This window comes from Scyliorhinus torazame, chromosome 1 (assembly GCF_047496885.1).
Source record: "Scyliorhinus torazame isolate Kashiwa2021f chromosome 1, sScyTor2.1, whole genome shotgun sequence".
In the NCBI taxonomy this organism is placed as follows: domain Eukaryota; kingdom Metazoa; phylum Chordata; class Chondrichthyes; order Carcharhiniformes; family Scyliorhinidae; genus Scyliorhinus; species Scyliorhinus torazame.
The window spans coordinates 327,910,560-327,928,122 of record NC_092707.1 but is presented as its reverse complement, the minus strand read 5'-3'; the positions used below and the strand labels follow the sequence as shown (position 1 = coordinate 327,928,122).

Genomic DNA, 17,563 nt, shown 5'->3' with positions numbered 1-17,563 from the left:
TTTTCACTTAATAGTAACGGCTTTGTGCTGTAAAATTGTAAAACTGAGGATATGTTATGAATCAGGATGATGTTAAAGTTAATGGAGGGAGAATAAAGTCAAGCGACGATAGCATCAAGAGGTGAGTGAATGGGGAGTGTAGTTTCAGACAGCTCATTCACTGTTGTCATGGTACCACCCAAGGCTAATATTAGTTATGATGAATGCAATGAATTTTATCTTCTGAGCATTACTCTTTTTTCCTAATTAGTTGTGTGTTTGCCACTTGGTTTTCATAGTTGTCAGGAGTTTAATGTAATGTGCAGAAAATCTCATCACCCTTTCTCTATAGCAACAAATACCGTGCCTGAGGAATAGCTAGAGTTGGTGCTGATAGCCAATCACCTATTCCACAATGTGATGAATAAGGGAATACATTGTTTCGAAGCTGAAGTAAACTTTATGATGCTGCCTTCCTGATGAGCTTGGGTTTGTCGAGTTAGAAGGCACAGTGGCTCAGTGCCAAGGACCCGGATTCAATTCCAGCCTTGGGTGACTGTCTGTGTGGAGTTTGCACTTTCTCCCCTTGTCTGCATGGGTTTCCTCCGGGTGGCCCGGTTTCCTCCCACAGTCCAAAGATGTACAGGTTAGGCGGATTGGCCATGCTAAATTGCTCCTTAATGTCCAGGGATGTACAGGTTAAGTGGGGTTATGGGGTTGCGGGGATAGGGCGGGAGCCTTGTTAGGTGCTCTTTCAGAGGGTCAGTGCAGACTCGATGGGTCAAATGGCCTCCTTCTGCACTGCAGGGATCTCTGATGTGATTCTATGAGACATGGAGGGTGACATGACTCATTTGTGGTGCTATTGATTTTCCTGTGATTCAGACTAACAGCTGAGAAATACTGCATGCTGGGAGTACAGCCTCAGCATTATCCTTCAGTGTTTTTGTGACTTACACAACATGTAAAGAAAATATAGTAAGTTTGCTTATTTGTAAGGCTAATACACGACTCACTAGCAAATGGTTGCTCTGGTAATGGAAGTACTCAAGGTGGACATTTACTGAGGTGCTGATTTAATCCCAATTCATTCCAATTAGGGCACTGGCAGTTTATAAGGAGAATTTATTATATTACAGTTGTTACTAAGATCTTTAAACTGAGTTGTTGTGGGGGAAATGAAATGTTCTTGACAGTCATTTAGTTCTAAATTATTGCCTGCATCGATAAAGTGTTCATTATTGTCATGCTTGTGTCGAAATAAATAGACACTCGGGTGAATTTGATGAGTTTTTAATATGGATTTTTGATTCTGGTTTTAGGTAGGTGATAACACACTTCATGCTCACAATGTCTTCTCTTTGTCCCTGCAGGAGAAGTTGGCCCACAACAGACGGAAAGGGAGCAGATGAGCGGTGGGGTGCTGGACATCAGAGTCCTCAACCACTACGAGGATCCACCAGTGGTGAGTGTCATGATATTCAAGTGAACATCACAGCACATACACATATACATAAAGATAGACAGAGCAACGGACCAATTAGCACACATAACACGACAGCCAATCACAGACAATAGCATACACAGTACAAAACAAGAAACACAACACTTCCTGGGCAGTCCATCAGGAGACGGCACAGGGCAAGGACCTCAAAGCCAGACACTCACACAGTCACCACGTGCTGAGTACCAAGTTTGTTATATAAATAGTTTAAAGGAATAAAACTGCGTTGTACCAATCGCAACCGTGTTGGTTCGTCTGTATCTCAAAGCACCCAACACTTCAGTGAGGATCCATCAGGTCCACACAGATGACCGTCACACATGTGTTCTTCATGCCAGACATAATGATCCTTCCCTCTCTCATTGACCACATGTCCATTCTCACGCAGGATCTCCACCCAATGGTGCTGGCCCGACATCCAAGAGGCCACCTTGCAGGAGAGCTCCGAGGATGCCACAATTGAGAGAGCACAGCTGTCATCCCCACCCTCCACCAGCGCAGAGACACACGCCTCAGTGGGCGAACGTGGTGTACAGGCGTCTGGGGCACAATCTGGTGAGCACCACACTGTTGCTGATGCACACAAGGTGGAGTCAGGAATGTCCAGGTGGGACAGCAGTTGCAGGTTTGCTGGATCCCAGGATCCAGCTGGGTCCCAGTCAGATGTCAAGTCTTTGGACCAGGTTATTCCGGGGCTGATGCAGATGCTAGGACATGGCCGTGAGATTCAGAGGGGGTTGTCAGCGACAATTCAGCAGGTCCATACCCGATTGGAGGAATCTAAATGCTACGGGCAGAGGAGATTACACCAGCAATGCATGGCACCGAGGCCAACACTGCTAGAGTGGTGACTGCAGTGGAAAACCTGGAATACGGCGTTAGCAGTAGGAGTGGTAGTGTCCAGGCATTGCTCAGATGGTGATGGTCATGGCTGATGGCCTCGATAGCATGTCCTGGTCACTGGGGGCCGTGTCCCTGATGCAGGTGTACGTTGCTGAGGTGCTGCGGGGCATGTTGCAGTCTCAAGTGGACATTGCCGAGGCACTCCAGAGCATATCCTAGTCGCTAGGGGCTATGTCCCAGCCTCAGATGCACCTTGCCGAAGCATGCGGAACATGTCTCAGTCTCAGGTGGGCATTGTCAAGGCACTCCAGAGCGTGGCCCGTTCACAGAGAGAGATCGGCAAGAGCATCGACACCATGGTGCAGACAATGGGGAGATGCCAGGGCTGATAGAGCCAGCTGCCCTTCCGTCCAAAGGTGACCTTCACGACCCTTTGGGCACCGACAGGGAAGTGGGAGCGCTGGAGGCCGACCTGGAGTCGCCCTGCAGGGAGACAAAGGCGGTCACCAGCTCTCCCGAGTCCCCCTCACCTGACAACAGTGCATCTTGAGGGTGAACGGGCAGAGCAGGGTGACACAGTGAGGCATGTGCCAGTAGGACCTCCAGACAGAGGATGCCCGCCAGGGACATCAAAGCCACAGAAGCGGTAAGCAGCAGACTACCTCCACCTCTGATGTGCATCCTGGGGACACACCTACACATCGTGACAGTGCATGGCAGACTAAGAAGATTGAGGAATCCTGGGGGTGGGGGGTTGGCACCATCGGTAGCTAGGGTCAGTTAGGCTCATGATTGCACGATTGTACACCATTAAAACATGTTACACCCGAGACATGTGAAGCCTCTGTCACGTTATTCCACACTGTGGCCAGCCTGCACCCCCATCCCTCATTTGCCCTCTGCCATCCCCTGGCCCCAGACCCGCCAGGCATGGTGGTCCTAGATCCACCCCACCACCCACCCCCTAACCCCCGTGTGAGTGCGTTGTTATCAGGCAGACAGGAGTCAGACTGTGGTATAGATTGAGGAGCACCAGAACACACCTCAGATCAGGTTATCATCATCCTCTTGCCTTGTATATTGACCCGCTGATAGAATCTGTGTCCGGTGGTCACGGTCTGAACATGCACTAAGTGGAACCCGTTTCTATTAATGGAATTTCCCAGCTCACCTGCTGGCTCCTCGATGACCATATGCACGCTGTCTATTTCACCCTGGATGTAGGGGAATTCAGCCATTGCAGTGAACCCTCATGCCCTATCTGCCTGGCTGCCCTTATCTGCCTGGTAGCTGATGAATGTGCAGGTGTGTGTAATGATGGCATCAGATACTAGCTCGACAGAACGGTGTGCAGCTGAGCGAGAGACACAGATCCGCACTGAGCCTGGAAAAGAACTCTGATTCTCCAAGTTTGTGCCCATTACCCAGGGAGCTCACACAATTCACACATCTTGCAGCACGCCCAGGTACCAAATCTGTTTGTGGCTCTTGCAAGTTTGCATGGATGGCTCCTGGGTGACAAGGGCTGTCCCTTGAATAGATGGCTGATGACTCCACTCAGTTACCCAAGAACTGAGGCAGAGGAGAGATACATAAGAGTGGTGGTGGAGAGGACCATTGGGCTGCTCAAGATGCACGTCAGATGATTGGACCAATGGTGGGGAGCATGGCAGTATCGTCCAGAAAGTGTCACCCTCACAGTTGTCACATGCTGCACCCTGCACAACCTGGGGGCCCAATGGAGGCTGAGGGCAACGTCAATGCCACTGGCATGCAGTGACTGCCTACACAATTGGAGATGATTTTGGAACCTATCATGTCACATATTGCTGTCAATGTGTCCCTGGAAGGGCATAACCTCCTTCGACACTGGACCTCAGATACTGGAGGTAATTGGTGCGCTGCCTGCATCCTCTAGCTGCTGGGTAGTGATGTCTTCGGCATCCCCCCCCGCCTTGGTCTTCCTGCTGGCCCTCACCAACTGAACCCATGCCTCTCCTCTTACTGGTCTCTGCCAGGGACGCTGCCTGTTCTCCTCTTGCCTCCTCTCCCTCCTGTCCCCCTCTTCCTTTCCAATGGAGGTTCCACCAGCAGAGTAGATTATTCCCATTGGAGCAGATGCAGAGAACCTGTACCTTGCAAAGCAGGGATCACATGTTCTCCAGTCCATGGGAAAACCTTCCAGGGAAGCGGAGGTCCTGAAATGCAGAAAGACAGGCTTGAAAAGCGAAAGAATTGCGAAGAAACTCGCTCTGACCTCACACAGCAATGAGTTCACAATGAAAGGCTCCGGGGCCTTTTATTCCGCCCTCAGAAAAGGAAATGTGAAAAACGTGATTAGAGCCCACACGCTTTGCCCATGCGATGAGCTGAAAAACCACACTTGCAGGTTAAAATTGCTGTTCACTAGTTTGTCAATGGCCTTAATTGGCCCTTTAGTTGTCGGCAGGCGGGCATCCTATTCACATGCCTCCCCCCTGGCCTCGAAATTGCTCGTGTGTGCGATGACATCGGGAAGTACGCCCAATGTTATTTGATGAAATTTTATGGTCACGTCAATCATGTGCCCGTCCCTGAATGTACAATTCCTGCCAGGAAAACGAACATTCCAGTTCCATCAGGCTTTCTAATTAACTGTAGATACAAACAAGGCGGTAGACATTCTGAGTTGGCTGGAGGGCAGTGATGTGGCTGTAACACACACTCCAGGTGGGAGACTTACGTTGCTGATACCTGCCCCGCCCCTACGAACCTTTCCTAGGTCTGAAATGGAGGGGCAAGTTCTGAGCTCTGATCCAGAGTTCAATATCACCCATACCCAGTGAAGCATGTAGATGAACATATTCCGCACTTTTGTTTTTAGGAAGATACTGAACTGAGTTAATATCTATATAAAAGTAGCAAAAAAAGACCTCACTGGTCTGAATATTTAACCGTGTACTGATCAAAATGTGTTACCATAGGTATGCGGATCTTGTCTGTTGAGTTGAATTATTTCACCAGAAGACACGGGTTTAATAGATGGGGAGCTTGTTGAGCTGAATTTCAATGTCAATCAGCAAAACAGACAATTAGGTGCTGGGGTGGGTCATGTGAATGTCAATACAATTCCAAATTATACGTTCATAGTTTGAAACCATTGAGTATACTTTAGTCTTGACATTGGTTAAGGTCTGAATTCAAGCCATTTAAATGAGGAGTAATTTAAGACGAGTGATTTACTTTAATAGCTTTGAGGTAGAATGCCAAGAGAGGTAACTGCAAAACAATTGCAGTCATGCCAACTCAGTAAACTGGAAAGAGCTAATGAACACCTTCAAACAAACTGACAAAACCCCCAAAGAAGCTGACAACTCAAAAACAGTCTTGAACATTGACCTATGGCATTTTAAAACAAGTAATTATGTTCAAAGTGCAGTAGATAGTGGCCTTGTCATAGTTTAAACTCCAGCTGCACCCAATGTTTCATTGTTTGTATTGCAGGGGGAACAACTGACAATTTGTGAATATTTTACAACAGAAGGCAGATTTAGAATTTGCTAAGGGGTTTGTGAGGGCAGAATTTACAGGATTCATTTCCTGAGGGTGAGGTGGAGGTTTTAAGGGTACTGTGGTTTAAGGCAGTGTTCTTCAAACTTCTTTTTCCAGGGACCCATTTTTACCAACCGGCCAACCTTCGCGACTCGCGCCGGCCGACCTTCGCGGCCCACGCCGGCCGACCTGCGCGACCCACCATTTTCTCTTACCTTGTTTGCTGCTGACAAAAATGGAGGAAATGGTTTTGGGTCCCTTTGGCCCTCGTACACGCTCCTCCAATGGAATATGATGGATCAAGGTGAAGCCTTCCGGTGTCGGAAAGTATGGAGTCTCCATCTGTCCAAAGTTCAGCATTTTTTCCCAGTAAAATTTTATCTGAACTTGTAAAAAAAAATTAAAATAAAATGAATAAAACAAGTGAATAAAATTAAAATTAAATGAATAAAATAAATGAATAAAACCTCCCCGAACTTGTAAAACAAAAAGCTGCGACCATTTTGCGGCTGCACTGCGCATGCGCGCCGATGATCTGGCACGCATGCGCATTGCGACCGCATTTTTTTAACATGTTCGCAGCCATTTGGAAGGCTGCTTGCAGTCGGCGTTTTTAACAGCCGGCTGCTGCGGTTGTTGTGCGCAGATTTGCGCGATCGGGAGCGCCGCGACGGACGGCTCCGCGACCCTCCCGACACCCGCCCGACACCCATCCGCGGGTCGCACCCCCCGAGTTTGACAATGTCTGGTTTAACGAATTGTTCCTCCCACTCAGATGATTTCCATTTTTAACACTGCAATTTTAGATTGGAGGTCAGTTGACCTTTTACATTGTTTGAGCTAAAAGCCCCGATTTTAATCCAATTCTTCATAGAGACAACAAGATGAGTACAGGTCAGGCGCATATTATTAGATTTCACACCTTGTTTAACCATGTGGGTTGGGTAAGGTCAGGGCTAAGCTGCTGGCAGCTCGAGCTGAATTTTCACAATCGGGGCAGGGAACAGAAATTGTGACTGTTCCCGGGTCCTGAACCTGCCCCCCTGGGCATGTGGATTTCAGTCACGATTTTAAGGGGGAGGGGCACCTATTTCTTGGTTTGGAATCAGGTTTGGCAGCCAATCAGCAGCCGCAGGGCTTGGAATGGATGTAGGCCAGATGAAGTGTGGGCCTGATTTTAAATTCTCCACAGCAGCCATGACTGTGGCTGCCCATGTGAGGGTTAAAAACACACGGGGAAACTTGCTGCTCAGCCTTGACCTGAATTGCAGAGTCTAATGAAAATCCAAGGCCCGGCACCCAGGGCAGGGCAACCCCTTGCCTCTTGGTTAATAACCTTGAAGTGATGCTGTGGGCCGTGAGTAGAGGAGGGAAGTGCTCTTCCCAGTGGGTAATATGTAGAAGCTACAATAAAGAGAAAGTTGGCCTGGGTTGACATGGCTGCCACTCTCCGCTGAAGTGCCATCAGACTATTTTGGATTTAGTGTTAGAAGAGATTCAGTGACTTCCAAAGCTCTGGAAAGGTGACAGCAACTCCCAGCTTTCAGAGGCCATGTCTTTGGGCTTGTAACTTTTAGCAGCAACACCAGCCAAGGAGCCTCAGAGTCCATGCTGTTCCTGAACATGAGAGGAGCGTGTGTCCAGGCACTTACCCATCAGAATGGCTTAGAACTGTACTGCTGCTGTGGACTTGACCGCTAGTGAGACATGCAGCTTTTAAATGGAAAGGGGCAGATGCAATTGGCCACAGAGGACAGTTGTGCTTTATCTCGCTCTTACTTGTCCTTGCAGAAGTGCGCGCATATTAGCCAGGAAAGGGCGCCAACAGGCAGAGGAGTGCCGGACTTCCAGCAGATCCCACCAATGGAAAGTGAGTGATGGCGATAGCCAGGATTGCGGATAAAGAAGTAAACCCTGGTGGAATGGAAACTGATGGTGGAGATGGTGATTACAGAAGGCACCCTGACCAATAGCATGCTGGGCACAATTATATTGGGTACAATTCCCATGGTGCTCTGTAAGCCAAAAATAACAAGTTTACCAAGTGACCCCAATGAAGAAATTATGAACAAAATTTCCCTTTTTTTGGTAAGTTTTACAAGGATCAACATAAACGAAATATGAATTAACAGGCAGTTGGAATAACAGATACCAGAAAGACTATCTGATGGCTTTGCAGTCCATCTCGCCTGTATATTCCCAGTTTCAGCCACACAGTCCTTCCAAGCAGAATCCCAGTCCCCTTCCTTCAAGGACTGAGCTGATTCTCTGCATCTTCGGTTTCCTCTTTGTGTGTGCGGCACACAGCCTCTGTATTTTTAACTTCCTTCCTGTTGGTACTGCTTCATAGACTCAGCATTTCACAATTGAACCCTTTACAAGTGATACAAACTTTTGAAAGTTCCATTCAAACATTTAAAAAGAACCAATACAGATTCCTCAAACATTTTAAAGTAATTACAATTTTTTATTGCTGCTTCTGGGTCAACACCTATCACAGTGGTCTCTCCAGCAGCTTCTAATCTCAAAAGCTATCTCTCATGATCCTTTCCTATTTTTGCCGCAAATGCAGACATCCATCCAATGACACCCTCTCCCTCTGTGGGCCCTAAAGATATCATAGAACTGAAGAAGCATTGTTACATCTTACAAGCGCACCATCCACTAGTGCAGATACTATCATCTTGGAGGATCCTGAAATGCGTTTATGTAGTTACAATAGCTCAGGGCTTTGAGAACATGAGCTGCTCCATTCAGAGTGTGGTCAACCTCAAGGGGAACCTTGTGCGGCAGCACTTGGGAGTCCATTCAGGAACTGCACCCTGACATCCACAGTGCATGCACTGTGTAGCCTGGACTGGTCTGTGGTGTTGCGATAGTGTATTTGTCAGAACGTTAAATACAGTCATTTAAATATATGTTTAGGCGAATATGTACGTCATCACAGGAAGTGATGCAATATCAGATGATTCAGTTTTCTTGCACAGAATGTTCGCACATGTAAGCTGAAGCAACAACAAGTTGCCATTAAATCTCTTCAACCCAACCTATTTTCCTGCCCTTCAGATATGTTTCTATTCGCTGAGAAAGAAATAATAGAACATGGTGGCAGCGGTAGTGAGTCGACAGCATTGACCTGCAGCTGAAAATGACAATTAATGTCAGATGCCCTACCTGAAATGTTATGATTGATCAAAGCTCTTACGTTGGGAGAGATGTGAGTGAAGGTGATTTTGACACAGTCTTGGTTTTACCCTCAAGCAGGCACAACAAGAATAGACAGTTTCCACCACAGAGATCAGTGCAGCATTGTGTCTTTATGTGTATTGTTTACTGTAATCACCACACTTACATGGCATTAGTTGACCCCGATGCCAGCATCCTTCCTATCTACACTCTTCTTAGAATTACCAATATTTTGAGGCACTTCTGCCTCTTCCAAGCCCACAGACATTGGATAATTGCAGCAATTGGGGGCTACGTCAGCTGAGATTGACTAAACCAGCATAACTGGGAAACTGAACTTTGGTCCTTGCTGGTCCTCTGCCTTATTGTCATACTGGGGCATGCACTTATCCACAGGCAGAGTATTATTCCAACAACCTTCAAACACCGTACTAACTTTCTCATGAAAGACATACGTTTTGTAATCAGCTCTCATGTCCACATTCAGTGATTTTGAACTATAGAACCGTGAATGTACAAACTACAGAAGGCTCATTATGCCTGCACTTGCTCTATGCCAGAGCAATCCAAAACTAACTGACTTTCCAACCCTGTCACAATGGTCTCCAACCTCCATGACCCCTCCACAACCCCTGAAGATGGATCAGAAGATACCAATGACCAGTAGGCACATTGTCTCGCACCTAACTTACCTCTGTACACTGTGATGTCTGCCACAAGTTAGGAATTTGTCCACCTTGCTTTTAAACGTTTGTGTTGAATCCACATATACTGCTGAAGCTGTTAAATCTGAAGGTTGAGCACAGGATACTTTAACTTATGTTCATTAATCGGAATATACCCTGTAATCCCTGTCTTTGCCCAGTGTCCTTTTTATAATTTCCCCTTCAAAATAATAACAATAATAATCCCTTTTAAATTACCTTGGGCGGGATTCTCCACTCCCGCGCCGAAGTGGCCGCGCCATCGTGAACGCCGTTGAGGTTCACGACGGTGCGATACGGCCCCGATCCCGACCGATTCAGGCCCTGACAATGGGCCAGGATCGGGGCCGCGTCATCTACACGCGCCAGGCCTTGTCGCCCGCGTAAAGGCGCCGCCGCATAGATGACGCAGCTGGCGCCGCATAACGGGCGTCATCCGCGCATGCGCGGGTTGGCCAGCGGACAGATCTTGTGGGGCCACGGAAGGAAGGAGGTCCTCCTTCAGAGAGGATGGCCCGACGATTGGTGGGCACCGATCGCGGGCCACCCCACATTTGAAGTACCCCCCGGTGCAGGATCCTCCCTCACCCCCCGCAGGCTGCCCCCCCAGCGTTCACGCACCGTTCACGACGGCAGCAAGCAGGTGTGGACGGTGCCGGAGGGAACCTGCCGTTTTGGCCTGGCCGCTCGGCCCATCCGGGCCTGAGAATAGCGGGGGTGCCGGAGAATCGCCATTTTGGGTGTCTCCAACGATTCTCCGGCCTACGGTCCGTGGAACTTAACCGGGCCGTTCCCGCCGCTTAGGAGAATCGCGGGAGGGCGTCGGACCGGCGTCCTGGGAAATATTGGCGGCCCAGGCGATTCTCCCAACCGGCGCGGGAGTGGAGAATCTCGCCCCTTATGTCTCGCAATGTGCAGAACCTCTCAATTACTTGCATTTGCAAATGCATAGAAAACGCATTTAGGGATGGAATCAGTCACTGTAATCTGGTTTGTAAAGGGCGAGCGCAAGTCATTAGTTAATTGATTTAAATGGATGGGCTGTGAACCAGTGCCTCAATTAATTACATTGCATTTCTTAATCCAACCTGCAACCTTGCTCTGTGTCGTGTATTGTGTTAAGTAGTTATCGATCCAGTGATAGCTAGAATTCTACATAGATTAATTTGGTAATTGATTTTTCAGAGTGCCACAAGAAGCAAAGCAAGCAGCTGATGTTACTAGTCTCATCCAGTACATCTGGTCTTTGTAAATTATTAAACTAAAACTGTACCTACCGAATAACCTCAGTAATAATTCCAAAAGGATATTTGCTGAATGATTTTTTAGCAAATTAATATATACTGAAGAAAAATGTTGTTCCTAATCTTTATTGGTATTAAAACTTCATGCATTTTCAACAACATAATACTTGAATTCAAATGACTTAGTTTAGTGAATGATGGTATCTTCCCTGGGACTGGGTGTTTGGGAATGAAATAACAGGCTTTTATTGTGTGGGGGGTCCCGGTCGGGTGAGCAGCCGATCGGGGGCACTATTTCCGTGGTCCAGGTCCGCGGGTTGAGTCCGCCATGGAGCACAGCGCGGCTGCTGGAGTCCGCCGCCGTGCGCATGCGCGACCTCTGACCCGGAAGCCTGGGGGACCGTATCAGCAGCTGGAGCTGCGAGCTCCACGGCAGCTGCCTGCTATCCCCCTGCAAGAATGTGAATCAGTTTTCCTGGCGTAAAAGACCACAGTTTTCACGACAGCAGGGGAACAGAGAATCCAGCCCCTTGTCTAAACTCCAGTACTGGATGGACAGACATTTTTCCCAACTAAGTATTGGAAAGATCAAAGACATCGAGCCTGAACTTGCGGAGTGACAATCAGAGTTTGATTGCCACACCTCTACTACTTTCTTACATAGAAATCTTCTTGTAACATCTTGCACGATCTTCTGACTCAAGCCGGCCAAGGACTGTGTGTTGCAATGTGCTCCTGAGGACTTTAGTTGTGCTGCTGAATCAGATGTAATGCAGCCAACGCCACCGCGCCCCCCCTCCCCTCCCCCATCCTGTTTTATTAACAGCACTGGCTTCCATAAATCAGGTAAGTTTAATGGTCCTGTCACTTGCAAGCCAAGGAGAAAAGGAGAAGATAGGTTTGTCAGGTCAGTGGTTAGAATTTGGTGGGGGTGTTGTGAGGTCCAGATAATCGTGGAGAGGTAAGGACTTCTGTTTATGGTGAAGGGCTGGGGAAGAAAGAGCTCTATGGGGGAACGAGTCCTGTGAGGAGTGATACTCGGGGTTTGGGGGTAATTTTTGTCTTGGGGAATGGAGTCCTGCCATGTGGGGCTGTAAAATAGCCCACCGCTTGTTGGAATTCTACCTGGCACAAAGGAAGATGGTTGTGGTGGTTGGAGGTTAAAAAACACAGCTCCAGGACATCACTGCAGGAGTTCCTCAGGGTAGTGCCCTAGACCCAACCATCTTCAGCTGCTTTATCAATGACCTCCCTTCCATTGTAAGGCCAGAAGTGGCAATATTCGCTGATGACTGCACAATGTTGAGCACCATTTGCGACGCCTCAGATACTGAAGCAGTTGGTGCCCAAATGTCGCAAGACCTGGTGGACAATATCCATTCCTGGGCTGACAAGTGGCAAGTAACATTTGTGCCGGACAAGTGCCAGGCAATGACCATCTCCAATAAGTGAGAATCTAACCATTACCCCTTGACATTCATGACCAGAAACTTCACTGGACTGGCCATATAAATACTGTGGCTACAAGTGCAGGTCGAAGGCTGGGAATCCTGTGTTGAGTAACTCACCTCCTGACTCCCCAAAGCCTGTCCATCATCTACAAGGCACAAGTCAGGAATGTGATGGAATACTCTCCACTTGCCTGGGTGAGTGCAGCTCCAACATTCCTCAAGAAACTTGACACCACTGAGAACGAAACAGCCCATTTGATTGGTACCCCTTTCACAAACATTCCCTCCCTACACTACCGACCCACAGTAGCAGCAAATGTACCACCTGCACGATGCACTGCAGGAACTCACCAAGGCACCTTCCAAATCCACAACCACTACCATCTGGAAAGATAAGAGCAGCAGATAACCAAGAACATCACCACTGGGAAGTTCCCCTCCAAGTTATCCATCATCCTGACTTGGAAAGATATTGGACTGGATTCTCCGGTCCACCAGCCATGTGTTCCTCGGTGGTGCTGCCTTTCCAGCAGCGGTGTTCTCCATTCCCGCCACCAGCCAATGGGATTTCCCATTGTGGCCACCCCATTCAGCTGGGAAACCTGCGAGCGTGGGTGTGCTGTCAGCGCAACAGAGAATCCTGCCAACGGAGTATCCCGCCCATTGCCTTTCCTTCACTGTCGTTGGGCCAAAATCCTGGAATTTCCTCCCAAGCAGCACTGTGGGGGTACCTATATCTCAGGGACTACAACAGTTCAAGAAGGCAACTCACCACTACCTTCTCAAGGGAAATTAGGGATGGGCAATGTATGCTTGCCTAGCCAGCAATGCCCACATCCTGTAAATTAATTAAAAAAACACAAAAGCTACAATTGGTTTTAATTTTTCTAATATTTTTCTGGCTAATTGTTGACAAACCCGGAACTTTGCGAAATTGGTGATTTCAATCACATTTTCAGATGGTTCCCAATGCAGGGCAATTTCCCATTGGACGTTTCCACTTCCTGGACAATTGTTGTGCAATCCTTACCGGGAATTTCTGTGGAGGAGGGAGATCTCTTCTCACACATCTGTTTGTGGTGTCCCCCCCCCCCCCCCCCCCCCCCCCCCGTTACAGAACCCTGGAGTTCAGAAGTTACGTCTACAGTACGCAGCACAAACTCCATTCCCTTGCTACTAAGTCAACCTCTCTCCCTGGCAACCACCTGAGGATAAAGCAGACCTTTTGCAATCTTGATGTTACATTTGACGGGAGAGAGCTTCTGGCCATATATCCGCACCATTGCAAAGGCTGCATGTTTCCATCGCCATAATATTGCCCACCACTGGCTCGCCTCAGCTCATTTGCTGCTGAAAACCTTCATCAAAGCCTTTTTTCTCTCAAAAACTACAACCTTCTGAGATACTTGTGCCCTTCCAATTCTGACTTGTTTCACATCCCCAGTTTTAATCACTCCACCATTGATCTTCATGCCTTCAGTGGTCTTGGCCCCAAGCTTTGGAATTGTGTCCCTAAACGTCTCTGCCTGTATACCTCTCTTTCCTCCTTGGAACTACCTTTTTAACCAAGCATTTGGTCACCCGTACACCTATCATCTTCTGCAGCACGGTGTCAAAATGTACTTGATAATACGCCAATGAAGCACCTTTAGACTTCTTTTAAAACATCAATGACACTATATATTTAACTGCAAGTTGGTATTGTAAATATGTAGATATGACCCTTTAGAATGTTTCTTCCGAGATTCCTTTGGTCTTCAATCGTTAGTTACACAGGAAGATTGGGACAACTTTCCAGAAAATCTTGCCTACCTCTGAAGATAAGACAAAGTCTAGCTAGCTTATCAGATGACATAGAAGCATCGAAAATAGGAGCAGGAGGAGGCCATTCGGCCCTTCATTATGATCATGGCTGATCATCCAACAATAATAATAATCAGTTACTGTCAAAGTAGGTTTCAATGAAGTTACTGTGAAAAGCCCCTAGTCGCCACATTCCGGCGCCTGTTCGGGGAGGCCGGTACGGGAATTGAACCGCGCTGCTGGCATTGTTCTGCATTGTAAGCCAGCTATTTAGCCCATTGTGCTAAACCAGCCCCTAGCGATCTGGATGGGAGGAGATATTGATTCTGACAGTGTGAGGGAATTAAAATGATATCAGTAAATATGATTGGCAACTTACGATTCTTGGCATTTCAACTCCTCCGCACAGCTATTAATTACAGAATGAAAAGTAAAATGTGCAAGTAAGATTTCACTTAATTAATTAATTTTGATTTTAAAGGATCTCAATGATAATGTTACTGATGTTAAGGACTGTGCATAATCAATATTATCTAAATTGTATACAATTCAATTATAAAAAATCTATATCCTCACCTCTAGTCATTGCTTTTGAGAGGCAAAACAACTGTGAACAAAATTTCATCCAGGGGAATATAGAAAGTCAGAGAGATCTGGGAGTGCACGGGGAGAATTAAATTCCGCTCATGGTTTATTCTTCCTTCAGAGATTATACATAATATGAAAATAAGCTCATGGATAGAATCCTTTTTGTGCAGAACACCTGTTCTTTCTGACATGGCATGCTTCTTAAACTCCTTTCCTGACAAAGTCAAGTGGCAAGTCCTAAATGAATTTGGGACCTGGTATATCTGGATTTCGGTCCTCTGAGTTTTTCTGTCAGAATGTAGCGAGGGTTATAGTGGCAGTATCTTCGAATGGTTGAATTGTATGCCCCATACGAAAAGAATACTTCACCACTGAACCAAGAGGGCTATTATCACATCACTGCAAAGCTTATCATGGGCTCAGAGATTCATTGAATGGTTACAGCACAGAAGGTGGCTAGCTACAACATTATACCTCGCCGTGACGGTGGCCTTCTTGCCCTCCCTTGGCACTGCATGGATACCCGCTCCCAGTGGCCATCAAGGCTCAGCACAGTGGGCTATACAGCTGGCTGGTAATGCAGAACAAGGCCAGCAGCGCGGGTTCAATTCCCGTACTGGCCTCCCTGAACAGGCACCGCAATTTGGCGACTGGGCGCTTTTCACAGTAACTTCATTGAAGCCTACTTGTGACAATAAGCTATTATTATTATTATCTCAGTCCCTCTCCCCTTCACACCTACCGTCCCTTTCACCCCCTCCCCCCACCCGATCCATCTCTTTCTCCCCCCCAACCATTCCCTGACACTCCCCCCCCTCCAATCGCCCTGTTCCACCCTCTCAGGGTCTGTGTTACATCACTCCAGGGTGATGGGCCTGTGCTGGCACTATACAGCGGGTCACTATACAAGGCAGGAGGGTGATGATAACCCGCTGTGAGGTAAGCTCAGGTGCTCTTCAATCTATGCCATAGTCTGACTCCTGTCTGTCTGCTGACAGAGGGCTTACACCCATCACCTGCACATGGTATGCCTTGAGGGGTGGGGGGATAGATCTAGGACTACCATGCCTGGGGGTGCTGGGGCCTGGGGAGGGCAGAGGGCAAATAGGGGAGGAGGAATGCAGGCTGGCCCGCAGTGCTGAATAACGTGACTGAAGCTTCGCAAGTCTCTCGTGTAACGTGTTTTCAGGGTGTATTATCGTAACCCTAACTGTTGCTAGCTACCAATGTCTGTCTGCTGATGGCGTGCTAATACCCATCACCTACACATGGTATGCCTTGAGGGGGGGCATAGATCTAGGACCACCGTGCCCAGGGGGCAAGGGCAGGGGCCAGGGGAGGGTGAAGGGTGAGGGCTGCATGCTGGCCCACGATGTGAAATAATGTGATGGATGCCTCACATGCCTCGGGTGTAATATGTTTTGATGATCGCGATCCTAACTATCCCAAGCCTCCAATGGTGCCGCCCCCTTCTCCCCTTGTGGTCTCAGTGATCCCCAATCTTCTTAGCCTTCTGTGCTCTCCCGCTACGTCTAGCTTTGTTCACACATCAGAGGTGGAAGCAGCCTGCTGTTTACTGGCGGTCTTTGATGCCCCTGACAATCGTCGTCTGGAGAGCCTGGGGCCTCAGGGCCCGGACCGACCTGCCGGTGGTACATGCCTGTCGTGACACCCTGTTCCGCTAGCTGACCCCGAGACAGCCCATTGTCAGGAAGAGGTGAGGGGTCTCAGGAGAGCTGGTGACCGTCCTTGGCTCCCTGTAGGGAGGCTTTGGGTCGGCCTCGAGTGCTCCCTCCTCCTGGTCAGTGCCCGTAGAGCCCTGGGGGTCACCTTGGGATGATGGGACAGCTGGATTGAGCTCCAGAGGCCCCTGCATCATCCAAGAGCTTCCCATTGTCTGCACCATGGTGCTAATGCACTCAGTGGTGTCTATCTGTGACCAGGTCACGCTCTGCAGTGCCTCATCAATATCCACCTGCTTCTGGTACATACTCTGCAGTGCCCCGGCGATTCCCACCTGAAACTGGGACATACTCTTTAACGCCCTGGCATGGTCCACTTGTGACTGGATCACAGCCCCCAACGACTGGGAAATGCTCTGGAGTGCCTCGGCAATGCCCACCTTACCTGCGCCATGCAGCGCAGCACCTCGGCAAGGTTGACTTGCATCAGGGACACGTTCCCCAGCGACAAGAGACATGCAGTCGTGGCACTAAGCCATGACCATCATTGACTGAGCAACCTTGGATACCACCACCACTGATACTGTGCTGCAGGCTTTCCACTGAAGTCAACACCCTAGTAATGTTAGCCTCGGTGCCACGCATTACTGATACAATCTCCTGTGACCATAGCTGTTGGGACTCCTCCAATTGGTAATGGACCCTGTCATAATATCCACTCATGTATCTTATGAGATGCAGACAGGCAGTGATTGACACATAGGATGACCAGTAAACATACAACCCAGCACAGCCAATCACCAGACAGGACACTACCACTATAAAGCCAGAGGGCACTAGGTTTCCCGCTCTCTCGGGACCCAGCTACTGAGACAGTCAGAGTCCACGAGCTAGCAAGTGCAAACACCATGCAGTAGCCAGTGAGACTGGTCAGGCTACTACAAGGTCACTAGTCAGATCAGTATAGTGTCGACCCACAGCTAAAAATGTACAGCAGTTCATCTAGTTGAATAAAACAGTGTTGGATCTTCTCCTGTGTTAGACGTCT

The 17,563-nt window shown here is 48.3% G+C and overlaps 2 protein-coding genes across 4 annotated transcripts in view; one reads left to right on the top strand and one right to left on the bottom strand.

The window, feature by feature from the left end:
- The window catches only part of LOC140424888 (heterogeneous nuclear ribonucleoprotein U-like protein 1), a 78,208-nt gene extending 71,861 nt beyond the window's left edge, over window positions 1–6,347 (bottom strand). The window contains exons 1-3 of one of the 2 annotated variants that reach the window (XM_072508462.1): window positions 6,073–6,347; window positions 4,462–4,524; window positions 1,257–1,425 (exon numbers count right to left, since the gene is read on the bottom strand). In XM_072508462.1, coding sequence (XP_072364563.1) covers window positions 1,325–1,425; window positions 4,462–4,524; window positions 6,073–6,217 — 309 coding nt within the window. In that variant the 5' untranslated portion in view covers window positions 6,218–6,347 and the 3' untranslated portion in view covers window positions 1,257–1,324. Of the gene's footprint in view, window positions 1–1,256; window positions 1,426–4,461; window positions 4,525–6,072 lie in introns of those variants that run through there. The other variant, XM_072508452.1, reaches the window with a different exon arrangement.
- Window positions 6,348–6,444: 97 nt separating this feature from the next.
- Window positions 6,445–17,563, top strand: part of rd3 (retinal degeneration 3, GUCY2D regulator) — a 123,052-nt gene continuing 111,933 nt past the window's right edge. The window contains exons 1-2 of one of the 2 annotated variants that reach the window (XM_072508431.1): window positions 6,445–6,751; window positions 7,649–7,727. The gene's annotated coding sequence lies outside the window, so the exon portion shown is untranslated. Of the gene's footprint in view, window positions 6,752–7,648; window positions 7,946–17,563 lie in introns of both variants that reach the window. The other variant, XM_072508422.1, reaches the window with a different exon arrangement.